General features: G+C 37.0%; 2 protein-coding genes across 2 annotated transcripts; both read right to left on the reverse strand.

Annotated features, from left to right (window-relative positions):
* Positions 1-6,759: 6,759 nt before the first annotated feature.
* On the reverse strand, positions 6,760-8,232 carry LOC133541641 (metalloproteinase inhibitor 2-like). Its single transcript, XM_061885165.1, has 5 exons — positions 8,036-8,232; positions 7,775-7,854; positions 7,600-7,702; positions 7,313-7,425; positions 6,760-7,246 (listed from the first exon to the last, which is right to left on the reverse strand). Exons 1-5 carry the CDS (start codon positions 8,163-8,165, stop codon positions 7,070-7,072), a joined length of 603 nt encoding a protein of 200 aa, XP_061741149.1. The 5' UTR covers positions 8,166-8,232; the 3' UTR covers positions 6,760-7,069.
* A 2,241-nt stretch (positions 8,233-10,473) lies between these two features.
* On the reverse strand, positions 10,474-11,791 carry LOC133541644 (metalloproteinase inhibitor 2-like). Its single transcript, XM_061885168.1, has 5 exons — positions 11,574-11,791; positions 11,312-11,391; positions 11,140-11,242; positions 10,861-10,970; positions 10,474-10,792 (listed from the first exon to the last, which is right to left on the reverse strand). The coding sequence occupies exons 1-5, from the start codon at positions 11,701-11,703 to the stop codon at positions 10,616-10,618; spliced, it is 600 nt and encodes a 199-aa protein (XP_061741152.1). The 5' UTR covers positions 11,704-11,791; the 3' UTR covers positions 10,474-10,615.
* Between the last annotated feature and the right edge of the window lie 1,743 nt (positions 11,792-13,534).

Consider the following 13,534-nt stretch of genomic DNA (forward strand, 5'->3'; position numbering starts at 1 on the left):
GAGTCTAAAGTTGGTAGGTGTACCATTGGTAATTCCTGGCTGGGATGGGTGGGAATAGGAACATGAATAATTAATCATTGTGAGTGTTGACCAATCAGCTCTCCTCGGTCTGACCAACAAATAGTCAATTAGTTAATTAAAAAAAAAAGTACCAATAAGTACAACACATTGGAATAATTGAAGAGAGAAAAAATTTCAATTGGATAATGAAAAAGAAAAAAAAAAGATTGGATGAATAAAAAGGATGGATAATATTAAAAACACTATTAAGAAAAGTTAATTGCATATCATTTATTAAAATTATGCTTTATCTTTTTTTAATCCAATTATTCATCTTTTATATTTTTTATTATTCAATTGCAGCTAGTCAGGAGGATTCGTCCACCCATTTATTTTTCTTTTGTTTTTCATTATCCAATTAGAATGTTTTCTCTCTTCAATCATTCCAATTTGTTGTATTTATTTATTTATTTATTTTATTAACTAATTGACTATTTGTTGGTCAGACCGAGGAGAGCTGATTGGTCAACACTCACAATGATTAATTATTCATGTTCCTATTCCCACCCATGAATTACCGATGGTACACTTACCAACTTTAGCCTCAGCACACAGGAGGAGCTAACCCCCGAAATTACCCTTAGACTTTTGAACTATAGACTATTTATTATTATTATTACCCATACTTACCTTTTTAACTATAAGTTAATTAACCAGCTACCACTTAGCTTTAGTTTATGTGGGGGAGGTGATGCACCCCCACATTTTCCGGCGTTCCCTCTCTTTGGCTTGGCAAGCCGATCAACCTAACTGGGATTTAACCCAGGACCCTTTGATTGGGAGCTAGCTGTTTAACCATTCAGCTATTCATGGTCTTCTTAAAGGACAGATTTCGGGCCCCAATGACAGATTTAATTGATAACCTGTCTCAGTAGACTATGATACAAAACAATAGCTTTCCTAGTTACCGATCAATTTGCCTGGGATTTGAACCCAGTGCCCTTTGATTGGGAGTGAGCAGCTTTAACCATTGAGCTATCCTTGGTCTTCTTTAAATAAGATTTCGGGCCCCAATGACATATTTAATCGCGAACCTGTCTCAGTGAGCTATAATATAAAACATTTACACTTGCTGTTGGAGTTTTCATAGTTACCAGTGAACCTGCAGGGATTTGATCCTTGCACTCTTGGATTGGGAGTTAGCTGCTTTACCGTTCAGCTATCCTTGGATGTCTTAGGGATAGATTTCGGGCCCCAATGACATATTTATTTGCGGATCAGTCTCAGTAAACAATGAGATAAAATATTTACTCTTGCCGCTGGAGCTTTCATAGTTACCAATGGACCTGGGTGGGATTTGAACCCAGACCCCTTTGATTTGTAGATAGCTGCCTGAACTACTCAGCTACCCTTGTACTTCATACAGACAAATTTCGGGCCCCAATGACATATTTAATTGCGAACCTGTCTTGGTAATCTATGATATAAAATACTACCTCATCCGGCTGGAGCTTTCCTAGTTATGGACGGTCATGACTGGGATTTGAACCCTTTGATTGGAAGGTAGCTGATTCCACTACTTAGCTATCCTTGGCCCACTGAAAGTGAGATTTCAGGCCCCAATGACATATTTAATTGCGAACCATTCACGGTTAACTATGATATAAAACTGTGACTGGAGCTCTCCAAGTTACCGATGGATGGACCTGACCGATGAACTCCCTACCCTTTAATTGGAAGATAGTTGCTTTAACCACTCGGCTTGAGAACCGGTTACACTAAACCACAATGATAGTGAAACAAAACACTTACTCTTTACCAGAGGTGGGTAGTAACGCGCTACATTTACTCCGTTACATTTACTTGAGTATTTTTTGGGAGAAATTGTACTTCTACGAGTAGTTTTTATGCAACATACTTTACTTTTACTTGAGTATATTTATAGAGAAGAAACGCTACTTTTACTCCGTTCCATTTATCTACATTCAGCTTGTTACTCGCTACTTTTTTTAATCAATCTATTAATGTTTGTTTTGGTTAATGACAGAGCTTCAAAGTAGAATCTACGCATGCCTGCGTTTCACCAATCACATGCAGTCACTGGTGACGTTGGACCAATCAAACAGAGCCAGGCGGTCACATGACCCAACTTAAACAAGTTGAAAAACGTATTGGGGTGTTACCATTTAGTGGTCAAATGTACGGAATATGTACTGTACTGTGCAATCTAATAATAAAAGTTTCAATCAATCAATCAATCAAAAGTGTAAAGGAAAAAAGACACTTTTTATTTTCAACGGTACTTCCCGTCAAAAGCCTAAAGACTGATCGCACAGTTCCTGTCTTCACAATAAAAGTGCCGCTCCATCGCGCCTGCGCTAACAAAATAAGAGTCTCCGAAAGCCAGCACTAACAAGCGAGCAAGCTACGGAGTTTGTCGCCAATGTATTTCTTGTAAAGTGTATAAAAACGAATATGGAAGCTGGACAGATGAGATGCCAAAAACCAACGACTTTCATGTGGTATTAGACAGAAAAGAGGAACTTTTTTTTCTCCTCCATTTGAAAACGTGGACGTCTGATTCCAATCAATGCAAGTCATCAGAATCAGGTAATACACCAACTTATATTCTTGTCTTCATGAAATATAGGAATCTATATGTTAAACATGCATGTATATTCATTAAAACACCTTCAACATGTGAACAAAAACGGCAAAATAAATAAATATAAATTACATACTGTATATATATATATATATATATATATATATATATACACACAAGTTTTAATCAATCAATCAAATCAATGAATGCCTATTGAGCCTATGGTGCTGTTAAGTTAGTGTGGCTCAATGTGCCATTTTTTAAATTTTATTTTAATGTACTATTATTTAATATATATTATTGTTTTAGTTGCTCAAGAGATATTCCTGGCTCTGAATTTGCTCATTGCTATTTTTATGTTTTTGTGCATTACTTGTTGCCGTAATCAGGTTACTCATCAGTTACTCAGTACTTGAGTAGTTTTTTCACAACATACTTTTTACTTTTACTCAATTCATAATTTGGGTGACTACTCCTTACTTTTACTTGAGTAATAAATATCTAAAGTAACAGTACTCTTACTTGAGTACAATTTCTGACTACTCTACCCACCTCTGAACAGGACACACCATTCCGAACACTGGGACCAGGCTACTCAGTGCGAGGCCTGTAACACACAAAAACAGCAATGAACAAATTCAGAGCCAGGATAATCTCTTAAGCAAAACAATAATATATATATTAAAAAATATATATGTTTTTATATATTATCAAGACTTTATTAGTAGTTACCCTGTCTACATTCTTTTTCTTTTCTTTTCATAGTTTATTTCGAACATGAGCACATTTACAACACAATTCATCACACAGTTTCATATCACCTTAGATCGCATTATGTCCGAAAAGGAGTAGGAAGAAGCAAAGCTTATTTAATCCTACCCCTTTCCCCACGTCAGAGCGCCCACAAATATATACATTCATCTACTGACTCTTACAGCAAAATATCAAAATGACATCTGTGAATGAGTAATACAACAGTTCTGTAACATGTAATTCATTAATTCAGTCATTACCAAAATACTGAGATGAAGAATATCTTATTTTCAATAAGGTTGAAAGTGTTTCTCATAATTCTTCTTCTTTGTACTTTGTAAGCACTATTAATTTGAACATCCTCTTAAGTCATATCAGTACAATGTTTAATTTATTTACTTAATCCATTTCATAATTCAATTCCACATACTGATATGCTAAAGGTTTTAAGTGTTGTACGTGCATTCAAATGTTTCATATTAGATTTTCCTCTAAGGCAGGGGTGGGCATTACGTCGATCGCGATCGACTGGTCGATCTCGGAGGGTGTGTCAGTCGATCTCAAGCCAGGCATTAAAAAATAGACATAAAACTGAGCAATCATCAATCATACCAAGACTTCACTTTCGTCAGTTGTTTGACATTCTCGGCACCCGAGGATCTTGTGAGATGACGCTGGCTGCTGCGAGGTCATATTTAAGAAAGAAAATCCCAAACAGGGCGGACGCAGAGAAACACATTTTATTTCTAGAGACTCCGTACCTACTGTCAAAACTCTAAAGACCGACAGCACAGTTCCTGTCTTCACCATAAAAGACCTGTTTCATCCTGCCTGTGCTAACAAAATAAGAGTCACAGAAAGCTAGCGTGCACAAGCTAGCAAGCTACGGAGTTTGATGCCGATGTATTTCTCCCCCGCCCTCAGCGACCACTTTCTCACTTGCTTGCCCACCCGCACACTCAATGACGTCACTCACCTGCTGCCAGACATTAAAGGGCCACACACATATGCTACTCTCATAACAAAGTGTTTAAAAACGAGTATGCAAGTTGGACAAATGAGATGCCAAATCCAACCACTTTCATGTGGTATTGGACAGAAAGGAGGACTTTTTTTTTTCCTCCATTTGAAAATGCGGACGTTATCAGCACCACTGTCTAATTCCAATCAATGCAAGTCATCAGAATCAAATACACCAACTTATATTCTTGTCTTCATGAAAGAAAGGAATCTATGTGTGTTAAACATGCTTGTATTATCATTAAACACCATTAACTTGTTAACAAAAATGTCTCTTTCATAAATAAATAAATATAAATAGGAATGAGGTAGATCTCCTCGACTTGGTCAATTGAAAAGTAGCTCGCCTGCAGAAAAAGTGTGAGCGCCCCTGCTCTAAGGTTATATTTCTCCTTTTTAGTTGAGAAGATTTTTGGTACATTCTTTGGTAGCAGGCTATAATTTGCTTTGTACATCATTTTAGCTGATTGCAATTTTATCAAACCATCAAGCTTTAATATTTTTGACTCAATAAATAAATGGTTTGTTTGTTCTCTATATCCAACATTATGTATTATTGTAATTGATCTTTTTTGCAACACAGTTAATGACTGTAGCACACTTTTGTAGGATTTCACTTACCGACATCCGATTGGCAAAATGAAGTCTGTGGATGCGTCAGAAGACAAGTGCAGGCGTGGGCTCCTTCTTGCAGCTGCCACATGTACAGCAGCACCAGGGGAACACACAACACTTCATCCAACTCATCATGGAAGAAAATGGAGCTAAGAGGTTAGGTCAACTAAACTCAGCAGGCAAATATTCTGGTGTCCTTACTTAAGGGTGGAAGAGGAGCCATTTATTTCTGCAGACTCCTCCCGCACTCCCCATTACTGCACAATTGGATGATTGATTTCACCTTTGCACACACCTGTCTGTAATGTTTTTTTATAGAAAAAAAAACAAACATTTTTCCTCACACAGCAACAGATTAAGAAAACTACAGCACGTTGTGCTTCTGCCAGTATCTAAAGGCCTATTAATGTAACACACACTAATATAAATGTAATTTTAAAAAAGCGGAATTTAAAACAAATCTAAATGATAAAAATGTATCACTTTTACAATTGTTAGGCAAAATGTATAAACCAAGATCTTTGCGGAAAAAGACTACATTTGACTAAAACGAATATGAATTGTATTTGGCCATTTGTTTACACCACAAAAATGCTTGGATCCCTCTCCCTGCAATTTGTTTAAAGAAGTCGTTCCCAAACTTTTTACCATCCCGTACCCCTTCAAATGTTTAATCTCTAACTACGTACCCATCCTCCCCATTTTTTTTCCTCTGTTTCAAATGCAGAGAATAATTTTGCCACATCTAGTATGTGTGCAGCCAACACGCCTCGTCTGCATCTTTTATGGATTAGACAAAACATATTTGCAAGGCCATTTTCAAGAGGGATATTTAAAGAGAAACTACATCTTGTGAAACGATTTCGGTCAATACCGGAAGATCGAATGGGTTCTACGAATTGTAAGTTGTATAATTTCTTTATTTTTTCACAATTTTCATTTTGACAGTACCACATAAGATGTTTTAATTGCTGATTCGGGTTTGGTGATTTTTAAATACGCCAGAAATAACCTGTTTTGTACACCGTTGTCAATGTTCAGTAGTGCATAAATGAGTTTCTGTATAGTATTTCTCCAGCAATGGTCCCAAATTATGGTATTTTGAGAGGTAATCATTGATGTTGGACATCACTGAAGGCCTAGGTGGGAAACGCGCGGTCCGCCACTGTATTATGTCAACTGGAAGTATTGTATCTACATTTAATTTTGCACTTTGAATTGCCTTGTGTACAAAGTGTGCTCCATACATTAACTTGCCTTACCTATTGAGCTCCATCTGCTCCAAGAATGGGCTGCAAAGTTTGCAGCAAATGTCATAAACTTGAACAGGAAATGTACAGAATATTTTTTCACAGGTTCCGACTCTCCCCTCCAGGTTGTTTTAACAAATTCTGCACAATAAGATTTGGGATGTAGATGCTAGCACAACAAAATTGCTTCCAGTAGGTGATGTCAGGAGGCTGATGAGGACCCACCCACATTGGAGCTAAAAGAGACTGTTCTAAAATGTGCTGTAAAAAGTAATTTAAGCATCCAAATTAGCATATTTGTCTTTAAGCTCAACTGCAGCATCTGTTAAACTTCCTCCTGTGGCATTTGTGTTGGACCAAACAGAGGAAGAGATGTAGTGAGGTCAATAGGGAACCAAATTTGTCTGGCAAGGTTAAACCTCACGATCACAGGAAAAGGGTCTCACAAAACCCAATGTTCTATTTTGGGGTAATTTACCTCAAAACATTTTCAGGTCAAGAACAACGAGACAAGTGCGGTGTTAGATCATCATTTTATATTTACTTTCTGGACCATTACATTTGTCAAGTTTCAAGAATGAACTTAATTTTCCCGTTTCCATTGAAAATGCTGTAAAGTACAGAGACAATGTTTTAACCCAATATTAGAAGACATGTGATAAACCAAAGTCGGCAATAAGAAAGTGAAGCTCATTTCAGTTTATTTTCTATTGTTGAAACAATTTAGTACCAAAGTGCTTGGGAGTCAAAAAGCGCCAAACTCATGATTGTAATTTAAAGAATGCAACTGCATTTGCAATTTACAGTTTAGGGTCTTTAATGTCCATTAATACTTTTTGGGTGAGGCAGCCTCCTGGTACCAAGCACAAGAACCATCACTTCTCTTGATGCAAGCACTTTGTTTGTCCTGCTCCACTTTGACCGAGTTGTCCGTCAGCTGGTCCGTCCACAAGCACTCAGTTGGGCCGCTGATCCCACACGGGACAGAGTCACATCGAGTGATCTGGAGGATAAAGCAGATCAGGATTACATTCATTCAATGACATATTTGACTATTATATTTGCTTACTTTGCAATCACAGCCCATCAGATAACGTTCCACCAGGATCTTGTGGCTGCTTTTCCAGGGTACAGGGTAGTTACAGGATGAAACGTGCAGAGACCCGTCAGACCTCATTTGCCCTGAAACGGGAAAAGTGACAAACAAAAGCCTGACACCCTGGCTAGATAATTCATCCCATGTACAAGTCGACCACTTTGTAAACAACTTTGGGAAAGCAAGTTGTTACATTTTACGATAAATTAAGTGTGACTATTTTCAAATTACAGCCAGCAGAAAAGGGATACAAAGCTTACCTTTGATCAAATATTCTACACCTTCAGTCAGAGTCACACCACATGCTGCAGAGTTGGATGCAGTGTAGAGGGTATAAAACGGGATTTTGGGGCCCTTGATAGTCTGGAAAACCAAATAACCAAAATAAAATAATGCATGCATAAATATTGAATTGTATGAATGTTTTATAATCACCGTGATGTGTTTGATGTCATACTTGACGTTGTTAAATTTACCATCGCCAGCTTTTTTTGCAACCACCTTTGCCCTGATGACTAAAAAGACAAAATAAGCCAGTTAGTCTCTGAGACTAGAATTAATGGATTTTTTTTTTTTCTACATCAAATTATATCAATCAGAAGTGGCAAGTTCTACACTTTGCACTCAAGTGCAACATATATGGCTGTTCAGTAAGATCATTGGTACACTATTAAAAACTTGCAGGATTTCACTTACCGACATCTGATTGGCAAAACTGCGTCTGTGGATGCGTCAGAAGACAACTGCAGGCGTGTGCTCCTTCTTGCAGCTGCCACATGCACAGCAGCACCAGGGGGAACACACAACACTTCATCCAACTCATCATGGAAGAAAATGGAGCAAACAAAGAGAAGATTTGGGAAAAAGAAGTTCAGAAGGCAAATATTCTGGAGTCCTTTCTTGAGGAGGGTGGATGATCAGCCTTTTATTGCTGCAGACTCCTCCCACACTCTCCATCACTCACACAATTGGATGATTGATTTCACCTTTGCACACACCTGCCTGTGATGTTTTTAATGAAATTAACATATTTGTGCACCCAGTAACCACTTTGCCAGAAATTAAGAAGAATACATAATTTTTTATTTCTATGTATAAGCCTTATAAACCACATACACTAATGTAAATGTCATTTTAAAAAGCAAACTGAGTTTAAATAAATGTTTTTCTAACTAAATGAAAAACAAATTGCCTTCATGAGAAGTGTTTAAAATGTATAACCACCTTTTTTGGTGCTTTTTACTTAAGCAAATGAGGGCAGAAGGGCTTCACTGCCTAATACAGCAGAGAAGGGACAGGGAGAGGTGGCTCATGTGAGTTAAAAAAAAAATCCAATTTCTTGTTAACAGTAATTCACTAAATCCCAAAGACAAATTTACCAAAAACATATGAATAAAATAAAGTTTTTACTAGTTAACAGGAAAACCGTAACAGATTATTTTCCTGACCATGTGGTTGTGCAGTTATTTATGCATTGGCAGAATTTACTATAACTGTACATAAACTATTACAAGAATGACGTAAAGGTTGTCATGTGTGGTTTAAAAAAAACATTAAAGGGGCAGTTTGTAACTTCTACATGGGTGACTAGAATGTGATCATACTGAGAGGTTCCTGCCAGCTAAGTCATTAAAACACTGTCACAACAGATGAAAACCCTCCCAAACCTTTCTGTGGAAGAACATTATGTTATGTCACATTTTTTACATCCTCCGTCCTGACCTAACTCAGACTAATTAGTCTTTTGTCGACAATCTGACTTGGAATATTTTTAGTGGCCATTTACACAAGACCATATTTGTCCTAAACACATACATTGTTTGGCCATTTGTTTACACCGGGAACATGCTTGAATTTTTACAAAAACTATTTAAAAGATCCATAGTGTCCAGGTGACCTACATTTATGTATGTTTTGCTCCTGAATATTTTGGCAATTATTTCCCATAATATACTTTTTCCAAAAACCTTGCATAACCCTGTAATTTCCCACTTTTTAAAAGTTGCTAGAAATGTGACACTCTTGAAGTATTTAATTCCTTTCAACAATTTCTCAAGCACAGTTGGAGCAATAAAACATCAGTAGAAGAGGACACAAAGGTGAATACTAGCAGTTCATCTTTTTCTCTGATTTATGAGAGCAGGAGTGTCTACAGCTTGTGTTCACTACTGTGAGTGTGAAACAGACCTACACTGTTTACAAAATATAAATACCATTATTGCATTGGACAACTGAAAGTATTTCATCCATACGCTTTCATTTTTATATGAAGTATATATATTTTCATTTTGCAACTTTCTGTAAAGCACTTGGAATTGCCTTGTGTACAAATTTTGCAACATGCATAACCTTTTGCCTATTTAGCGCCATCAGGTACAACTCAGGTGTATCTGCTCCAAGTAGGGACTGCAAAGTTTGCAGCAAACATGTCAAAACTTGTACAGGAAATGTACAGAATATTTTTTTCACAGGTTCTGACTCAGTTTTTCTCCTCACATTTTTTTTAAAAACTATTTTATTTCAAATTCTCCACAATAACATGATTTGGGTTGTAGATTCTAGCACGTTAAAAAATATGAAATGACTTCCAGTAGTTGTCGACATGCTGATGAGGTCCCACCCACATTCTGGAGCTGAAGTGGGCGTTCTAAATGTGCTGCAGAAAGATTTCTAGCAGCGAACCTAGAATATTTGTCTCTTGTGCTCAACTGCAACCTTTATCCAATGGTGTACTACATTTGTGTTGCATCTCAAATTAAGAGATGTAGTGAGCTTAGAACCAAAGTTATCTGCCAAACTCAAATCACATGACCCCCTCATGGGCAGGGAAAAAGGATCTCACAAAACCATCTTACATTACATTTTGGGGAATTTTTACATCACATTTGTAGGTCAAGAACTATGATGCAAGTGCAGAGGTTAGCATTTTATGGGCTCCCTAAAACTACCATTTGAACCATCAGCATGATAGTATAGTTTTGATGCCTTATATTATTGGTAAAGTTTAAAAAAAAAAAAAAAAAAGCCTCGATTTTCAATTTCCATTGCAAGAGCTGTAAATTAGAATCAAAAATGTTTCAACTCAAATTTAGAAGACATGATTAACAAAGGTCAGCAATAAAAAAAGTGAAGCATTTCAGTTTTCTTTTTTAGTCTTTAAACAGAAATTAGTACCTAAGTGTTTGGGAGTCAAAACACACCAAACTCATGATTGCAATTTAAAGAATGCAACTGCTAATAAGTTTGTGATTTTCAGTTCAAGGTCTTCAATGTCAATTAATACTTTTTGGGTGAGGCGGCCTCCTGGTACCAAGCACAAGAACCATCACTTCTCTTGATGCAAGCACATTGTTTGTCCTGCTCCACTTTGACCGAGTTGTCCGTCAGCTGGTCCGTCCACAAGCACTCAGTTGGGCCGCTGATCCCACACGGGACAGAGTCACATCCAGTGATCTGGAGGATAAAGCAGATCAGGATTACATTCATTCAATGTGACATATTTGACTATTATATTTGCTTACTTTGCAATCACAGCCCATCAGATAACGTTCCACCAGGATCTTGTGGCTGCTTTTCCAGGGTACAGGGTAGTTACAGGATGAAACGTGCAGAGACCCGTCAATCATTTGGCCTGAAATGGGAAAAGAGACCAAAAAAAAAAAAAAATTGACACCCTGGCTAGATAAACTCATCACATGTACAAGTAGACCACTTTGGGAAAGTTAGTTGTTACATTTTACGAAAAATTAAGTGTGACAATTTTCAAATTACAGCCAGCAGAAAAGGGATACAAAGCTTACCTTTGATCAAATATTCTACACCCTCAGTCAGAGTCACACCACATGCTGCAGAGTTGGATGCAGTGTAGAGGGTATAAAACGGGATTTTGGGGCCCTTGATAGTCTGGAAAACCAAATAACCAAAATAAAATGCACGCATAAATATTGAATTGTATGAATGCTTTATAATCACCGTGATGTGTTTGATGTCATACTTGACGTTGTTAAATTTACCATCGCCAGCTTTTTTTGCAACCACCTTTGCCCTGATGACTAGAAAGACAAAATAAGCCAGTTAGTCTCTGAGACTAGAATTAAGCTGATTTTTTTTTTCTACATCAATTATAATATCAATCAGAAGTGGCAAGTTCTACACTTTGCACTCAAGTGTAACATATATGGCTGTTTAGTAAGATCATTGGTACACTATAAAAAACTTGCAGGATTTCACTTACCGACATCTGATTGGCAAAACTGCGTCTGTGGATGCGTCAGAAGACAACTGCAGGCGTGTGCTCCTTCTTGCAGCTGCCACATGCACAGCAGCACCAGGGGGAACACACAACACTTCATCCAACTCATCATGGAAGAAAATGGAGTTAACAAAGAGAAGATTTGGGGGAAAAAAGTTCAGAAGGCAAATATTCTGGTGTCCTTTCTTGAGGAGGGTGGATGATCAGCCTTGTATTGCTGCAGACTCCTCCCACACTCTCCATCACTCACACATTTGGATGATTGATTTCACCTTTGCACACACCTGCCTGTGATGTTGTTAATGAAATTAACATGTTCATGCCCCCAGTAACCACTTTGCCAGAAATTAAGAAAAATACATAATTTTTCATTTCTATGTATAAGCCTTATAAACCACATACACTAATGTAAATGTTATTTTAAAAAGCAAACTGAGTTTAAATAAATGTTTTTCTAACTAAATGAAAAACACATTGCCTTCATGAGAAGTGTTTAAAATGTATAACCACCTTTTTTGGTGCTTTTTACTTAAGCAAATGAGGGCAGAAGGGCTTCACTGCCTAATACAGCAGAGAAGGGACAGGGAGAGTTGGCTAATGTGAGTTAAAAAAAAAATCCAATTTCTTGTTAACAGTAATTCACTAAATCCCAAAGACAAATTTACCAAAAACATATGAATAAAATAAAGTTTTTACTAGTTAACAGGAAAACCGTAACAGATTATTTTCCTGACCATGTGGTTGTGCAGTTATTTATGCATTGGCAGAATTTACTATAACTGTACATAAACTATTACAAGAATGACATAACGGTTGTCATGTGTGGTTTAAAAAAAACATTAAAGGGGCAGTTTGTAACTTCTACATGGGTGACTAGAATGTGATCACACTGAGAGGTTCCTGCCAGCTAAGTCATTAAAACACTGTCACAACAGATGAAAACCCTCCCCAACCTGTCTGTGGAAGAACATTATGTTATGTCACATTTTTTACATCCTCCGACCTGACCTAACTCATACTAATTAGTCTTTTGTTGACAATCTGACTTGGAATATTTTTAGTGGCCATTTACACAAGACTATATTTGTCCTACACACATAAAATGTTTGGCCATTTGTTTACACCGAGAACATGCTTGAATTTTTACACGGACAATTTATTTAAATGATCCATAGTGTCCAGGTGACCTACATTTATGTATTTTTTGCTCCTGAATATTTTGGCAATTATTTCCCATAATATACTTTTTCCAAAAACCTTGCATAACCCTGTAATTTCCCACTTTTTAAAAGTTGCTAGAAATGTGACACTCTTGAAGTATTTAATTCCTTTCAACAATTTCTCAAGCACAGTTGGAGCAATAAAACATCAGTAGAAGAGGACACAAAGGTGAATACTAGCAGTTCATCTTTTTTTCCTCTGCTTTATGAGAGCAGGAGTGTCTACAGCTTGTGTTCACTACTGTGAGTGTGAAACAGACCTACACTGTTTACAAAATATAAATACCATTATTGCACAGGACAACTGAAAGTATTTCATCCACACGCTTTCATTTTTATATGAAGTATATATATTTTCATTTTGCAACTTTCTGTAAAGCACTTGGAATTGCCTTGTGTACAAATTTTGCAACATGCATAACCTTTTGCCTATTTAGCGCCATCAGGTACAACTCAGGTGTATCTGCTCCAAGTAGGGACTGCAAAGTTTGCAGCAAACATGTCAAAACTTGTACAGGAAATGTACAGAATATTTTTTTCACAGGTTCTGACTCAGTTTTTCTACTCACATTTTTTTTTAAAACTATTTTATTTCAAATTCTCCACAATAACATGATTTGGGTTGTAGATTCTAGCACGTTAAAAAATATGAAATGACTTCCAGTAGTTGACATGCTGATGAGGTCCCACCCACATTCTGGAGCTGAAGTGGGCGTTCTAAAT

The sequence above is a fragment of the Nerophis ophidion genome, linkage group LG23 (genome assembly GCF_033978795.1).
Source record: "Nerophis ophidion isolate RoL-2023_Sa linkage group LG23, RoL_Noph_v1.0, whole genome shotgun sequence".
In the NCBI taxonomy this organism is placed as follows: domain Eukaryota; kingdom Metazoa; phylum Chordata; class Actinopteri; order Syngnathiformes; family Syngnathidae; genus Nerophis; species Nerophis ophidion.